Source organism: Budorcas taxicolor, chromosome 1 (genome assembly GCF_023091745.1).
Source record: "Budorcas taxicolor isolate Tak-1 chromosome 1, Takin1.1, whole genome shotgun sequence".
Classification (NCBI taxonomy): domain Eukaryota; kingdom Metazoa; phylum Chordata; class Mammalia; order Artiodactyla; family Bovidae; genus Budorcas; species Budorcas taxicolor.
The window spans coordinates 2,363,503-2,379,274 of NC_068910.1; the positions used below are offsets into that span (position 1 = coordinate 2,363,503).

Consider the following 15,772-nt stretch of genomic DNA (forward strand, 5'->3'; position numbering starts at 1 on the left):
CCAGCTGCCTGGCCCGGGGGGTGTGGTTCTCCCCGTAGTCAGAAGATCGAGGCTCCAGGTCCCCAGCTCCAGCGTTGCTGCAGAATGAGGGGGGACAAGGTGGCATGACCTCTCACCTTAGGTTTTCCAAAAGATGCCTCGGATCTGGAATTTTGAATCAAGTCTGCAGATCTGTAAATGTATATAAAGGCCCCGGCAAAGCGTGCAATGGGCACCAGCTTGCTGCCGTGGTTTAGACTCAGAGAGCGCCAACTGCCCCTAATTATACGTCTGGGACACAGAGGCCAACGGGGGCCTGGCAGACTTCACGGCAAGCTTAGAGGGTGGGGTCCCCAAAGCTCTGACTCCTGGCCTAGCGGAATCCAAGTCCAGAAAACAGGCTCTAGGCTCCTGGAGAGGGTGACCCAAGCGAGGACCCGGCTCCGTCCGCAGTGAGCAGGCCGGGCGGTGGATCAGGGTCAGCTGGACGCCACCTCCCAGCCGGGGAGCAGTGTGTGCTTGCTGAGACAGGCGGCCCCAGCTCGGTGGGCCAGGGCGGCTTGCGGGCCCATCCTGGAGGGAGGCATGGGGGACGGGCGCCGACTCCCGTGGAGGAGCTGTGGGAGTCAGAGCGGAGGTCTGGGCATGGAGACCTGCTCAGAGAGGGGAGCGGCCGGCCTGTTTCTTTCCCGCCAAGTTGGGCACACCTGGTCAGGCGGGTGGCCTCAGGGGTGGGAGCTGGTCGCTCAGGGAAGGTCTCGTGATTCCTTGCCCATTGCCGCCTGGCCCCCAGAGCCTGGATCCCGGAACAGAGAGGCTGAGGGTGTGGTCTGCAGTGGCTCAGCCTGTGGGAGGGAGAGCAGGGTTCCGGCTTCCCAGCTCTGCTCCCAGTGACGCCCAGTTTTGGGCCCTCAGTGGGGCTGGGGGTGTTACCCATCTCTTCTGGGTCCCTTCACTTTGAATATTCGCCACACACTTCGGACTGTGGGGGATGGGGACAAAGGATGGAGATATTTGCGGGTGGGGTGGGGAAGAGATCTGGCCAAGATCTGGGTTGGGTGGGCCACGTGTGTGGGTTACGAGACACAGAAAGTCGCTGGGAATTTGGTTCCAGAAGGACCCCAGCCTGGCCCAGGACATCCCACCTGGGAACACTGGAAACCTTGAGCCCCAGACCCTTGCCCAGTATGCACCCCCCCAGCACCCACCCCACTGCCTCATCTGATGATGGACCCCAGGGTGCCTGCTGCCCCTTCCCCAGGCAGGATTTTTCATGTCCCCTCTGCTGATGCTCTGCTTCCTGTTTGCATCTCATCTTAGAACAGAAAAAAAAAAAAAAACTTGTCCAGTTTTTTTATGTGATTTTTTTAAATGTTTTTGACAAGTCAGTTTTAATAAGATGGGAATTGAAGTTATATTTACATTTCTCTTAGAGTAAATACTGGCTCGGGAAAACCCAAATTGCCTTATAGATAAACATCTTCTCTTATTAAACTGTGTGCATGTATGATGAACTGGTAATTAAACTATCTGGAAAGAACAGGAAAATAGAATGATGTCGTTTACAAGATTTGTCTATAAAACGAAAAGCTATCCCAGGAACTGGAATGCCATCAGACTCTAGTTTGAGCCAAAGCGTCGTCTGGGGTAGCAGCCGTTTCTGAAGCTCATAATGAACAAGAGCGAGTTCACAGTTCTTTCTAAGGAGGAGCAAAATCCGTGTCAGATGTCTTGGTTTTTCTGCAGTGTGAGTTACACTGCAAGCCTGTGCTGGGGTACGGGGGTCTGCAGAAGCCTCTAGAAGCACAGCAAGGGAGTGCTCCCACATCTGGGGCCGCCAGGAGCCTCGGCAGGGGGTGGGCTGGCTGGTGGCCGAGGTGAGCCTGGGTGGAGGGAGGGACAGGGCTCCTTCCAGACGAAGGCCACTCTCCTGGGAACCCAGCCTCGGTCACGTGCCCTGCGTCAGAAAGATGCCTGCAGTGTCTGCTTCTGGACCCCTCTCCGGTGGCTCGCTCACCCTTCGGGCGTGAGCTGTCCGCTGCAGCGTCCAAGTGCTTGCGTCTCTTTGTTCCTTCCTTGTTTCTGGGAAAGTTATCTTCTCAGAAAACAAGGCTGGTCCCGTTCAGTTTGTCAGCGTTTGCCTGCAGGTTCCCTGTGCCCAGTGGCCCTTTCTGGGGTGGCATCCGCTAACCATGGTGCCCGGGCCCCACACGCCTCTTGAACAGAGCAGAGCCTGTCAGGAGTCTCTGCACGGCCCCCGATCAGGGCAGCCTGCTTTTGTACATGCGGATTTTCTCTTCGCGTGGTGTTGGCTTCTCATTGATAGTGATGGTACCAAGAGCCCTAGCCCTTTAAAATGCCCCCGACAGACCCACGCCCCTACTCCCTGGTGAGGCTGGGAGGGTACGACTTGTGCTGGTCATCCGACCGCCGCCTACTACCTTCCAGAGCTTCCCAGGACTGGCCGGAAGCCTGGCATGGCCCGTCCGCATCAACAAAGCCCACCGTAGAGCCTGCAAGCATCTGCGGCTCTGCCAGCCACAGCAACCGGCATCTCAAGTACCACCTGCTACCCCAGCCCCCACAAGGTAGCTGGGACAGACCCTCTAAGCGGCTTGGGCTCGGGAAAGAAATCTCAGTCCTGTAACTGTCCAGGGCTTGTCCTTTCTCTCTGGTTTCAGTTACAGGGCGCAGATGCGTGTATGATGGACGCGGTTCGGTCTGGCACTGTATGTTGCAACTGAGAAATGAAGACATCTCTGGATACATTGCTTCTGCGGTCCTCCACCTAACAGCGGCCAGTGCCCTCCTGCTGCGTCTATACTTCCTGAGGCCCCAGAGTGTTACCTCCGGTTGCTTTTGTAAACTAGTATCTAATCAGGGACGATGAGATCTTTTCCGGTTCGTGTGGTTTTATTCCTTGAATTTCCTTCTTTCTGAAAGCTTTTATTAAAGAATATGGTAGAGGCTCTGGAGCATCTTTCCATCTAGATTAATTTAATAGTACTCCCTTAAAACTTTTTTATGTCTTACTGTATAGTTTTATAAAGTACTATGTCTGTAAAGCACAGGGCTCTTCATAAAAAAAGCTCAGTAGGTTCCAGGCAGCTCCACCCAGATCAAGACACAGAACATCTCGAGTGGGCCAGAATCTTCCTGGTACCCCTTCTCGGCCAGTTCTGCTCTCCCTCCCCCCACCCCACCCCCACCGTGGAAGCCACAAGGCTGACTTATCACTATCAATGACTCCTGCCTATTCTTGAATTTATTGTGTGTAATGGGAACCATATGATACGATTTCACTTGCGTTTAACTTCTTGAGCTCAGGACCGTGTGTTGCAGAGTCATCCAGACTGCCGCGTGTAGCAGTAATTCATTTTAAAACGCTGCTCTTTATTGCTCCGTCGTAGGGATAAATCATAGTTTATTGATCTGTCGCGGTGTGGATGGAGGTTCGGGCTGTTTCCGGTGAGCAACTGTAGTGAGTACCGTGGCTGTGGACATTCTGTGTGTTTCCGAAGGGTGTTCACCCGGCAGAGGAGTTGCTGCATCTGAGCTGTGGCCGACCCTGCCAGTTTTCCAGAGTGTCACCGGTTTCTGTCCCCACCAGCCATGAGCAACACTCCAGCTGTCCCGTCTTTGCCGACACTGGATGTGATCTGTCTGTTTCGTCATCGCCAACCTGGTGGCCGTGTAGAGGGATCTCACCGTGGTTTTAATTTGCATTCCCTCGGATCTGATGACGCTGAGCATATTTTCATATTACTGTTGAACAGTTTGTTGTTCTTTGCCCGTTTCTAAATTAGGTTTCTTTGTCTTGCCAGTGCCTAGGAATTCTTGAGATGTTCTGAGGATACATCTTCAGCTGGGTCACAAATGCCTCATCTCATTCCCTGCCTTTTCTTTCCAGTCTCATGATGACATTTTCTGATCGGCACACTGCAGACGCTGTCTTCTGAGGAGTGAACACTTCTCAGTTTAGTGAAATACGCTTTATTGATCTTTACTTTTACGGTAATGTATTTTTTGCGCTTTTCAAGAAATCTTTGTCTACCCTGGAGTCATGAAAATATTTTCCTTTGTTACATTCTGAATCTTTTAACTTATTTCACCTTCCACATTAGATCTCGCTTTTTGCTCTGGGTAGCGTGAGTAGGAGTCAAAATTCCTTCCTTTTTCTGTACAAAAGCTTTTAGGTTTAATCAGGTCCCACTTGTTTATTTTTGTTTTTATTTCCATTACTCCAGGAGGTGGGTCATAGAGGATCTTGCTGCGATTTACGTCAGAATGTTCTGCCTATGTTTTCCTCGAAGAGGTTTATAGTTTCTGGTCTTACATTTAGGTCTTTAATCCATTTTGAGTTTATCTTTGTGTGTGGTGTTGGGAGTGTTCTCATTTTCATTCTCCTACACGTAGCTGCCCAGTTTTCCCAGCACCAACTTACTGAAGAGGCTATTTGCCCCATTGTATCTTCTTGGCTCCTTTGTCAAAGATAAGGTGCCTGTAGACGAGTGGGCTTATCTCTAGGCTTTCTATCTTGTGTGTATTTCTGATTTTGTGCCAGTACCATACTGTCTTGATTCAAATGGGTATTTGGTTGCCCCCAGTCTGGGTGTTGAGAAGCCCGTCTCGCCGCCCCCCGCCCCGCCCACTGCAGGCTCCGTAGTCAGGGTCGGGTGCACCTGGGTAGGTTTTTTCTGATCTCTCTTTTCTGTTCCATGGTCAAGCTGTCTTGCTCACTGCCCTGAGTTACTGGAGTCCCTTGGGAACTTTTGCTGTCTGGCCGCCTGACTGCCTCTGGCTGGGCGTGTGGTCGGGACTGCTATCTGCTCACCTCTAAAACGGGGCTGGGGATGGGACCTCTTCCTATACCTGGAGGGAAGGTGCTGCGGCTGCAGGCTGGTGCCCACCAGGCCAGAGGTCGAGCCAGTCAGCCAGGGTGGCCGGGCACCTCCCAGGTCAGGCTGGGGTAGTCGGCAGGTGGGCGAAGTGCTGACTCAGGTCGGGGGAGGGAGTCAGTGGGCACCCCCCACAGGGAAGCTAGGCGGTGAGAGGGGCTGTGAGGGGTGGTGGTGCTGGGGGCCTCCTGCCCTGGGTGAGGGATGGAGGCATCTCTGAGGGGCTGGATGGCCTGGACCTGGCAGCTGGGCTCAGCCCAACCACTCCTGCTGGTTCTCAGCCATCGTGTCCAGGATCCTGGGGCGGGAAGACAGCGCTCAGAGTCTTGCTTGTCTGTCCGTCTTCCAGTCATTGTGAAAGGCGTCCAGGCACAGCCAGGGCCTGCAGGTGACCCCTCCCCCCAAGAACACGGAGCATCGGCGCCGCGGCGTGCCCCGGGCTGTTTGCTCAGGGCCCGCAAACATCCTGTCCAAGCAGGGCGCTGGTGGTGGTGGCCACCCATCACCCTGCAGGTGGACATTTTTCTGCAGCATTTCCAAAGCCGCCATTCTCTAGGGCTCTGATGTCTGGGAGAGGGAACCCTCTGGAGGGGTCACGACCTCCGGGATGGATTGTTCTGGCCCGCCCCCCCCCCCCCCCCCATTTCCTGTGATCAAAGGAGGTTAGAGTCCCCAGAAGCTCAGGGTCTTTTTTATAACAGCACTTTTCTTCAATAGGCAATACCTGCCTGCGATAAGGAAAACACATAAAAAGTACAAAAGAGGCCAGCAGTGAATGACAGGGTGCTGCCTCCCCGCCAGGGCCAGGCCCCTTGCTGTTACCCCTCCTGAAACCCTCCGTGTGTGTGTCTGTGTCCCTTTGAAAGGGTGCTGCTAAGTCGTGCCCGACTCTCTGCAACCCCGTGGACTGTATGTAGCCCCCCAGGCTCCTCTGTCCGTGAGATTTTGACAGGCAGGAATGTTGGAGTAGGGTGCTGTTTCCTCCTCCAGGTCTGAAGAGGTCGGCAGTGGCTTACTAGGCGCTGCTCAGCGTGAAGCCTGCCTTCTTCGCGCCTTGTCGTCTATTGGGAAGTTGTTCCACGGAGTTGCGTGAAGATCTGGCACCGAGCGTGTCCTTTTTGACACTCGTGTGCAGTGCGGCGGTCATGACACCAGCTGTTTCGTCGCTGCCCTGTCGGCGGGGGTGGCTGGGTCTGCACCTTCGCTGCCACACATTCCGGGGCAGCTGGTATCCGGGACTTGCGTGTGCGTGCCCACTGTAGGCCTGTGAGCTGATCGATTTCTCAGAGGGGAGGCGCTGCCTCACCCCTTTGTTTTTATGCTGCCGTGCGTTATTTTCTCCCTATTGTGGTAAACTGCATGTAGTACAGCCCTGGGCATTGTAACTGTTTTTAAATGTACACATCCGCGGCCTTAGGGATGCTCATCCTGGTATGTAACCATCACCACCCTCCCCAGCGTCCAGCTCCCGAGCGTATTCTCTTCTTCCCAAATGGAAGCTCTGTCCCCGTGAAACACTAACCCTCTCATCGCTGCCCCTGCCCTCAGTAACCTCTCCTCTGCCTTCTCTCTCTATCAGTAGAATCCTGTGTAAGTAGGGTCCTCTGTGTAATCCTACGTAAGTAGAATCTCACACTTGGCCTTTGGTGTCCCGCTTGTGGCACTTTTGGGGACAAAGTTGTTCAGGACTCTTTGCATCTTCAGTCTGAGAATTTTCTAGCCAGACGATCTTTTCCAGTAATGCCTTTGTTATGGGGTACTTGTGAGTAGAGGAGCATGGGGCGCTTGCTGGACGGTGGCGGAAGGGCTCGAGGTGGGTGCCACCTACCTCAGCACCAGCCGTGGGGGCAGAGGCTGCGGCCGCCTGCCCGGTCACCGCCGTCCTGGCTTCTGCGGGCACGAGCGCCTCGTGCTTGTGGCAGCGTCACCGCCTCGGCAGGCGCTCTTCCGTGGGTCGGAGCTTCCCCTGCAAGGAAGCTCAGTGTCTGGCCGTGACGGCTGCTCCCTCAAGGCCGTGTCTCTGCGGTTCGCCGGGTCTTCATGGGGCGTGGTGTGCCGTGTGCCCCTTTGCACCGCATGCAGGTCCACCTTCTGGCCACAAATTCAGAGACAGGAAGCAGAACAGAGGTCGCTGAGGGCAGGGGGCAGGGGCTGGAGAGTCCAGGAGGGTCCTGAGGTTGGCACAGGGACGACCCGGGGAGAGGTGGTCTGGGGAAAGTCAGTTACTGGACAGACCCTGGCCGTGGCAGCGCCAGAGGGTGCCCCGGGCTGGTCACTCAGCCACATGTGCAGGAGCAAGCCTGGGCGAGCTCAGCCAACCAGGGTGTGGACACACGGAAGAGCCCTGGGGCCGGAACTCTGTGGGCTCAGTGCCCAGGAGCTTAAAAAGACCCCGAGAGACGAAGCTTGCGACCACAGAGGGGGTGATGGGTGGGGCAGGGGTCCTGGGGGTGCTGGGCTCTGGACAAGGAGCCGGGGTCCACCTGGTGGGCTTTGCTAGCCCTGCCTCCCACTCCCGCACCGGGGACAGTACCGGGCAGTGCCAGGCTTGGCACCCCAGCCGATCCCCCACCTGCTCCAAGTGGGTGGCCCTCCCAACCTCAGGGGTCACGCCCCTGCGTTCCTTTGTCTGAGAAAGGGGGGAAGACTAGGAGAGAATGGTGGGAAGCCTGCCAAGTGCAGGCTGGGACCTGGCGTCTGCTGGGGGGCTGGGGCAGGAAGGGATCCCGCTCCATCCACAGGGCAGAGAGCCTCCTCCCGGGCTGCCGCTGAGATGCTCAGACAGGGCCTCCAGGATCGGCTGCATCAAGCCGCCCGGGCGCCCAAGTGGAGAAGCTGAGGCTGGAGAGGGGAAATTGAGGCGTGGGACGTCCGGCTCCCCGCCTGATCTCGAGTGGGCCTGACAGGGGTTCCCACCCGTAATAAATGGCTGTGGAGATCAAAGCGCCTGGCTCCCGCCTGGCTTGTGGCCGGCACTCAGCGCATTCCAGCCGTTAGTGTTACCCTGATACGGCACCCATCTCCTGCCATCTGGCTGAGCCCCAGGGGTCTGTTGCAATCTGCTGATCTTTAAGGCCGTCTTGGAGAAGGTTTAGGAAGAAAGAATTCAGTCCGCTGAAAGAAAGGACATTGTGTGCTGAGCTGGGCGGAAAGGGACAAGCTGCCTGGGTAGAGTGAGCTCCCCACCACCAGAGGTGTTCAAGCAAGGCGAGACTCCCACGTGCCTGGAGTGTGAAGAGAGAGGATTAAGTGTGGATGGTGGCGTCACTCTCAGGGGCCACAGAGACTCAGGTCCTACGCTGAGGGGACGAAACAGACAAGTGAAAAAGCAAGCTCATGGATAACAAGAGGGTTTCACATAGTGATCAGCGCCGTGAGGAGACTAGAAAGTGAGTGATGCGGTAAGACTGGGGCTGCGTTTTACCATCAGGCGCTCTCAGCTTCTATCCAGTTGCTTGGGTTAAGGCTTTCCTTCTTGCTTGTGAATTGTGCTTTCTTTCTCCCCTTTATTGAGCTTTATTGAGATGTTTTACTGCTGTTCAGTCTGTGAGTCATGTGTCCAACTCTCTGCGACCCCACGAACTGCAGCACGCCAGGCTTCCCTGTCTTCCACTGTCTCCCTGAGTTTACCCAAACCCATGTCCATCGAGTCGGTGATGCTATCCAGCCGTCTCATCCTCTGCTGCCCCCCCTTCTCCTTTGGCCTTCAATCAAGGTCTTTTCCAACGAGTTGGCTCTTACCTATTCAGTTCAGTTCAGTCGCTCAGTCATGTCCGACTCTTTGCGACCCCATGGACAGCAGCACGCCAGGCCTCCCTGTCCATCACCAACTCCCGGAGTTCACTCAGACTTACGTCCATCGAGTCGGTGATGCCATCCAGCCATCTCATCCTCTGTCGTCCCCTTTTCCTCCTGCCCCCAATCCCTCCCAGCATCAGAGTCTTTTGCAATGAGTCAACTCTTTGCATCAGGTGGCCAAAGTACTGGAGTTTCAGCTTTAGCATCATTCCTTCCAAAGAACACCCAGGACTGATCTCCTTTAGAATGGACTGGTTGGATCTCCTTGCAGTCCAAGGGCCTCTCAAGAGTCTTCTCCCACACCACAGCTCAAACGCATCAATGAGGCGACTTTTTTTCTTCACATAGATTTAGTGTGTTTACTATGGATTTATTTCCCGGTTTCTTTCTCTGTAGTGTGGGACTTCTTTTCTTTTCCCTTTTCTATTTAATTGTAGCTGGTGTATGGTAAAGCCACCAGTTTGTATGTGTTGATTTTTTTCTACCAAATGATAATAATAATTAGTATTCATTTCAGTACTGTGTTAACATTGATTTCTTCGGATTTTCTAGAGAGATGAAACCGTAACGTCTGCAGAGAATGACAGTCATGTCTTCTCTTCCGATGTTTTTCTGCTGCCTCTTGTTTCTTTTCTTGCTTTATTGTGTCTGCCAGCATCTCTCAGACAGTGCTGAGCAGGAGTGTTCGTGGATACTTTTGCCTGCAGTGGGCACGTGCCTGATGTCTCACCACTGGGCGTGACGTCTGTTACTTGTTTTGGTAGACACTGATTTTGAAGAATGTTTTGCATTCCCCCTGGTGCCTCAGAACAGCCTTCAGGTTGATGTCAAAGCTTATTGCCCCTGCTTTCAGAAGGGAAATTGAAACTCAGGAAAGCTCAGTGACTTGAAGTGCACGCTGCGCCAGTGACGCAGATGGTCCCTGCTGAGCTCTCTGCTGCCAGAACCTTGCAGGCTGCTGCCGTGTCTTGGTGCTTTTGTTCCGCAGCCCTGCTGGGTTCTGTGAACTGCTCAAGGACGTCTAGAGGTCCGCGCAGGCTTTGGCAGCTGTGCCGCTGTGGGTCCACATAGCAGGACGCTGAGTCTTCAGGGAAGAGAGAGGACTGTGCGCGGTAGCCCCGAGCTGTGGACCCAGGTACGAGGTTACTCTGTGAAGCTGTGCTGCTCCTCAGCACACACACAGGCATCCAAGTTGGGCTCCGTCTTTGACTGTCATTTGTTTTCAGACTGCGGAGGCAAATGGTTGCGTTAATTACCTTCCTTATTTCCCGGCTCCTTATCATCTTAGCAAGACTCTCTGTTGCTAAGAGAGACTCCAGTGATGAGCACTCAGGTTGCCTCCTCACCACCTGCATAAGCTTCACTGAAGTGAGCGCCCTCGAGCTGGTGAATGTGGGTCCGTGCGATGATGACTGTCCTGCCGTAGACGCCGGGAGCCGGACCGCTGGGCCCGGGACGCCGATGTGCCCAACTGTGCGAGGGGCCAGGTGTCCACCCGGAGTGGCTGCTGCGGTCACCACTCCCGTGCCCAGGTCACCAGGGCCGGCGCCTGGCATTCATCACTCTTCCCCATTTTTCTGGCTTCACAGATACTCTACTTTGGGGGTTGGTTTTATTCATGTTTATTTCCAGGAGGTTACTGTATTTCTCAGTAGCAACTCTTTGTCAGTGTAGACACTCCAAACACACCTCCTAACCTGTCAGCAGCCTGTTGTATTTGTCCACGGAGCTCTTGGTTATTCAAGGAATGTTAATTCTGGGGTAGGAAAAGGCATCCGTATTTTAACTGTGGTGTGTGCCTTTAAGACCTTCTCCCAAGCCCCAGCTCCTCCTGCCCTCCCCAGTCAGCACACCCGTCCTCCCCAGTCAGCACACCCGTCCTCCCCAGTCAGCACACCCGTCCTCCCCAGTCAGCACACCCGTCCTCCCCAGTCAGCACACCCGTCCTCCCCAAGAACTTTCCCCGATGATGATGCCGCTGCTCACGTGTTGGTGTCTTATCTGCTCCCTCAGAGGCAGAGTCTGGGTTGGAGGTTCTTGGGCACATTGTGGTTCGTTCGGTGAAACTGCCCAGGGAGGGGACCAGGGAAGGAGCTGATGATACTCCTGGTCCCACTGGGCTGTCCCCTTGGAGACGGAGTGGGTCCATGAACCCCGCCTAGCTGGTGGTCAGCTCCCCCCGGCTGGACTTACCCGCCCAGGCAGCTCTGCAGAGACGGTCGTGGTTGCGAGCTGTGGGCTGGCGGTGGCCCGCATGGGCGGCAGCAGGTGGGCGAGGCCCCTGCCCAGCGATGGACAGGGATCTGGCCGGTTGCCGGCAGCCTCTGTACCTGCTGGGCCTGCACACCTGGGCACCGCGGGCCCCATCCGGGCGCTGACTCTGCTCGCGTTTCCGCCCACAGTGTCCACGAAGGACCTGATCGAGACGTGCTGTGCAGCCGGGCAGCAGTGGGCCATCGACAGCGACGAGTGCCTGGACATCCCCGAGAGCAGCGCCGAGGGTGACGTGTGCAGGTAGGGCGGGAGTCGGCCCCGCGTCCCCAGACCCGGACCCTGCGCTGCCCCGGGAGCCCTCTGCACACATCAGGTGCCCGCGGGTGCTCTCCAGGTGTGGGAAGCCCCAGACTGGCCCTGAGAGCCAGCCCACCGTGCAGCCTAGCGGCTGACCGGTCAGAAGTGGGCAGCTGGCAGCAGGTGACAGGGCCCCGCCATCACCCGGGAACAGCTGGCTGCTTCTCTGACCAGGTACTGCTCCAGGGCTCTGCTCAGCCTTGAGCCTTGATTGCTTCTTCTGACGGTTGACTCAGCAAAAGAAGCCTTTTTGCCCACGCCCTCCCTGTGCCAGGCCCAGGGGACGTCCTCTCAGACATTCACCCCCTCTTTATTCCTGGGACGCGCCATCTCATCCAGCCTGCTCCTCTTTCTACATAAGGTTCAGAGAGGGCATATGATTCACCCCAAGCCACACAGCTCACTGGAGATTGGCTTGGATTAGATCCCGTGCTTCCTATCATCCCGGTGGCTCAGATGGTAAAGAATCCGCCTGCTCATCTGACTGACACACACACTTTCCCGCTCTCCAGGCACCAAGCCCCTGCTGGGTGCTGAGCCGCTCAGTCCTGTCCCACTGTGTGTGACCCCGTGGACTCCTCTATCCATGGGGTTCTCCAGGCAGGAATACTGGGGTGGGTTGCCATGCCCTCCTCCAGGGGTCTCCCCGACCCGGGGATCGAACGTGAGTCTCTCTCCGCTCTTGCACTGGCAGGCAGGTTCTTTAAGCACAGCCACCTGGGAAGCCCTCTGTTAGAAATACTCAAATGCTAGCCTCGCCCCTTTGCTCTCGGGCTGCCTAGGCGTTAGGGCGGGCCGTATTCGGGAGTCTTGAACCTAGCGCTCCGGCGCTTGCTTGTAGTCCTGCTGTGATGGGCACCTCACTGCTTCATAGGCAGCCGTTCCTGCCACCGGCTGGCCCTTGCTGGGACGTGGCCTTCCTCAAGCGAGGCGGAAGCCTGCCCTTTCATCCCCCGTCTTGGGTGCTGGTCCATCGGCTCTCTCAGCGCTACAGTTACGGGAGGCAGGACCAGGGACGCTGACCCCCACCACTGGTCAGGGACACCGAGCCTGGAGCCCCGTGGGGCCCAGGCCTGAGTCACCCTGGTTAAGCTGAGAACAGAGCTCACGGCACTTGGTGGGGCTGTGCCGTCTGGCTGCTGCCCCCGCGCCAGCAGGGACCCCGCCAGCAGCGGACCTCGGCGGGGCTTTCCTTCCCTGAGCCGAGTGTCCTCTGCTGGGAAAGCGGGCTCCCTGGAGGACGGGGTGCTCGGTGGGGCTGAGGCGCGGCTCTGTTGCAGGACGGCCCAGAAGCACTGCTGCGTGTCCTACTTGAAGGAGAAGAGCTGCATGGCTGGTGTGTTGGGCGCCAAGGAGGGCGAGGCCTGCGGGGAGGACAACGACACCTGCGGCGTCTCCCTGTACAAGGCAAGCTGCCCTGGGGCTCGCGGCCCAAGCCCGCAGGTCCTCGGGGGCAGAGAGAATGGCAGGCTGTGGGGCTCCCTCCTGGGGGCGACCCATGGACCCATTCATTCGGGAATATTGACGGAACACCAGTGTGTGTCAGGCCCCGTGTCACGCAGAACACAGAAATGGATCACACACAATCCCCTGCCCTCACAGGGCTTTCGGTTTCTTTTTCGGTCCGTTCGTGGCTGCTCTAAGCCAGTGGCTTTGCTGGCTAGATGCAGGATGGCCGTCACCTGGGACAATGTTTCTCTGCTCCATGTGGTCCCAACGTCCAGCAGGCTAGCGTGGGCTTGTTCAGGTCGTGGCTGGGCAGGCCTCTGACACAGGAAGCAGAGGTGTGCAGGGCTTTTTGGGGCCAGGGCTGAGAAGGGCCCTCCGGCACTTCTGCCTCCTCTTGTTGGCTGAAGCAAGTCACGAGGTGCAGTCAAGAGACTGGGAAATGAGCCCTCTCTTTCAGGAGGAGAATCAGCACTACCACTCTGCAAAGACAGAGGACACAGTGAAGAGCGAGCCGCTGGCACTGTTACTGCAGTCACTCTGCCACAGTAGTTTGAACAAATGACAGGCTTTGATTTTGGAGGCAGGCAGGCTGGCACAGTGAATCTAAAAATATCTCTGAGCACCCAAGCTTCTGTATTTCCGCTTGATCCTTTTTAGCTTGTAGTTTCCATCTCTAAGGTCACCTCATGACACAAGATAGCTGCTAGAGCTCCAGCCATCACATCTGTTCCAGAAAGGAGGAAGTAGGAATGTAAAAAGATGTGTTTTCAAGTTGAGTTAACCCCAGTTAAGAGCTCTCCTGAAAGCTTCACCCACCGACTCCTGTCTCTAACTTCAAGGGGCCATGGGAAGTGCTGTCTTTTAGGCAGCAGAACAGAATTGGAGTCTGCTGGTAAATATAGGGGCAGTTAATGGGTGTGGCCAGGGGCTAACTTGTAGTTCTTTTCATAAGAAGTCATTTATGAATTATTAAGAAACACTTGCACTCGCTGAGCCAGACACAGGACATGGGGACAGGTGACACGTCTGTCCCTGGAGAACACGTCCTGGGCAGAAGAACCAAGAGGGGGTGAATTCGCTCCCGTTTATCAGCCCCTCCTCTGAGCCTGGGGGCCCGGAGTGAGCCCCATGGGCCCTCAGGCCGTGGGGAAGGCAGGTGGGGAAGGCCTGTGGGCTGGCAGCGACCATCCGTTTCTCTCCAGCAATGCTGTGACTGCTGCGGCCTGGGGCTCCGCGTGCGGGCTGAGGGCCAGTCGTGCGAGTCCAACCCCAACCTCGGCTACCCCTGCAACCATGTCATGCTCTCCTGTTGTGAGGGCGAAGACCCCCTCATTGTACCCGAGGTCCGCCGGCCTCCAGAGCCTGAGGCCGCACCACGGAGAGGTGCGTGCTGCTCCCCAAGCCAGGCCGGGGGCCAGTGGGTGGCGGGGGACAGCTGCTGGGGCTTCGAGACAAGGCGGTGCCCTCTGGCCTTCTGTGGGGACCTTGGTCACCTTCCTGAGGTCTGCTCTGGACAGAGTTCTTCTGTGGCTTCCGATGATAGACTCCTGTTATTTTCAAGACGGTGGTCTCATTCGCTTTTCTATTTAACCATCCTTTCTGCATAACGGCGTGCCACCCATCTCCCTCCACTCTCTACCCATGCATCCTCCAATTTGTTTTTTCACCTACATATCCATACTTATTCCTCCCCATCCACCCATCCGTTTCACCCAGCCCCCGCCAATCCTGGTCCATCTTCCTACCACTCATTCCCTCATCCGCCCACCCCGCCATCCATCCACCGAACCAAACACGCACCTCTCCATCAACCTGTTCATCTACCTGCTCATCCACTCACCTGTCCATCCACGCGCCCCTCCATCCACCCGCCCCTCCATCCACCCGCCCCTCCATCCTACATCATGCTGTCTCAGCTGAGCACATGGAAGGTTCTGGGGAGGACCTGATCAGATTTCCTGAGGGCCTGTGGTGTGGTCTCAGCCACTCGCTGGGGCCAGCCTGGCTCTCATCACGAGCACTTACCCCCTCCCCAGTTTCAGAGGCAGAGTTGGCGAGCCGGGAGGCCCTGTCGCTGGGCACGGAGACCGAGCTGCCCAACAGCCTGCCGGGCGACGACCAGGACGAGTGCCTGCTCCTCCCGGGGGAGCTGTGCCAGCACCTGTGCATCAACACGGTGGGCTCCTACCGCTGCGCCTGCTTCCCCGGCTTCTCGCTGCAGGATGACGGCCGCACCTGCCGCCCAGGTGAGGGCCCGGGGGGCGGGGGCGGGGCCGGCCCTGCCAGCAGGGCGTGGTGTGCTGCAGGATGGGGGTTAGTCCTGCCCCTCCTGCCATGCACATGTAGGAACCCACAGCTGCCACGGGTCCTGAGCGATTGGTTTGTGAGCCCAGGCAGATGGCTCCCTCCTGGAGCTCCATCTGCAGGGGACCCCCGCACCCCGCCCTGGATTCAAGCTCAGGGCCAGGACCTGGGCCACAGAGGAGGCCCCCATGTTCCCCAGACTGTGTCCCCAGCACTGGGCCTGCGGTGGTCAGGCCCCAGCACCCGGTCCAGGAGGACTTTCTCCCTGCCAGCTTCCAGGGCAGAGTCATCTGAGTCTAGAGACCATTTCCCCTCCCTGCCCCCAACTCTGATTAGCTGTGAGGTGGCTCTTGCCTGAAATGTGTTCCTCCCTAAGCCTCCGTTTCCTCTGCCTTGGGATCGAGGGGGCGGGGGGTGTGTGTGAAATGAGCCACCCCCGCTCGAGTGCCCCGAGTGACACCTGTAAGGGCCTGAGGTTGACTGCAGACATTAGACGCCCTCGCTTGTCTGCCCTGCCCGTGACAGATGGCGGCCCCTCCAAGCCGGAGGCCACAGAGGAGTCTGCACAGAGGCCCGAGTCCTCCCAGGAGGCCCCCAACACCATCGCGTTGTCTGTGCCGCATCCCAACATCTGCCAAGGTAAACCCGGCCGCGGGCAGGCGGGGAGCCCTCTGGGGCTGGGCGTGAGCAAGGTGGCCCTGCCAACGGGTGCTTCTGCTCGGGGAGGTTGGCTGAGCTCGCAGTCTGTGCTGGGAGAAGTGAGATGGGGGACA

At 57.0% G+C, this 15,772-nt stretch overlaps 1 protein-coding gene across 2 annotated transcripts in view; it reads left to right on the forward strand.

Annotated features, from left to right (window-relative positions):
• The window catches only part of FBLN2 (fibulin 2), a 65,112-nt gene that overhangs the window by 31,097 nt on the left and 18,243 nt on the right, over positions 1–15,772 (forward strand). For both annotated transcript variants that reach the window (XM_052639585.1, XM_052640377.1), the window contains exons 3-7: positions 11,078–11,189; positions 12,527–12,653; positions 13,898–14,078; positions 14,732–14,941; positions 15,525–15,638. In XM_052639585.1, coding sequence (XP_052495545.1) covers positions 11,078–11,189; positions 12,527–12,653; positions 13,898–14,078; positions 14,732–14,941; positions 15,525–15,638 — 744 coding nt within the window. The remainder of the gene's footprint in view (positions 1–11,077; positions 11,190–12,526; positions 12,654–13,897; positions 14,079–14,731; positions 14,942–15,524; positions 15,639–15,772) is intronic.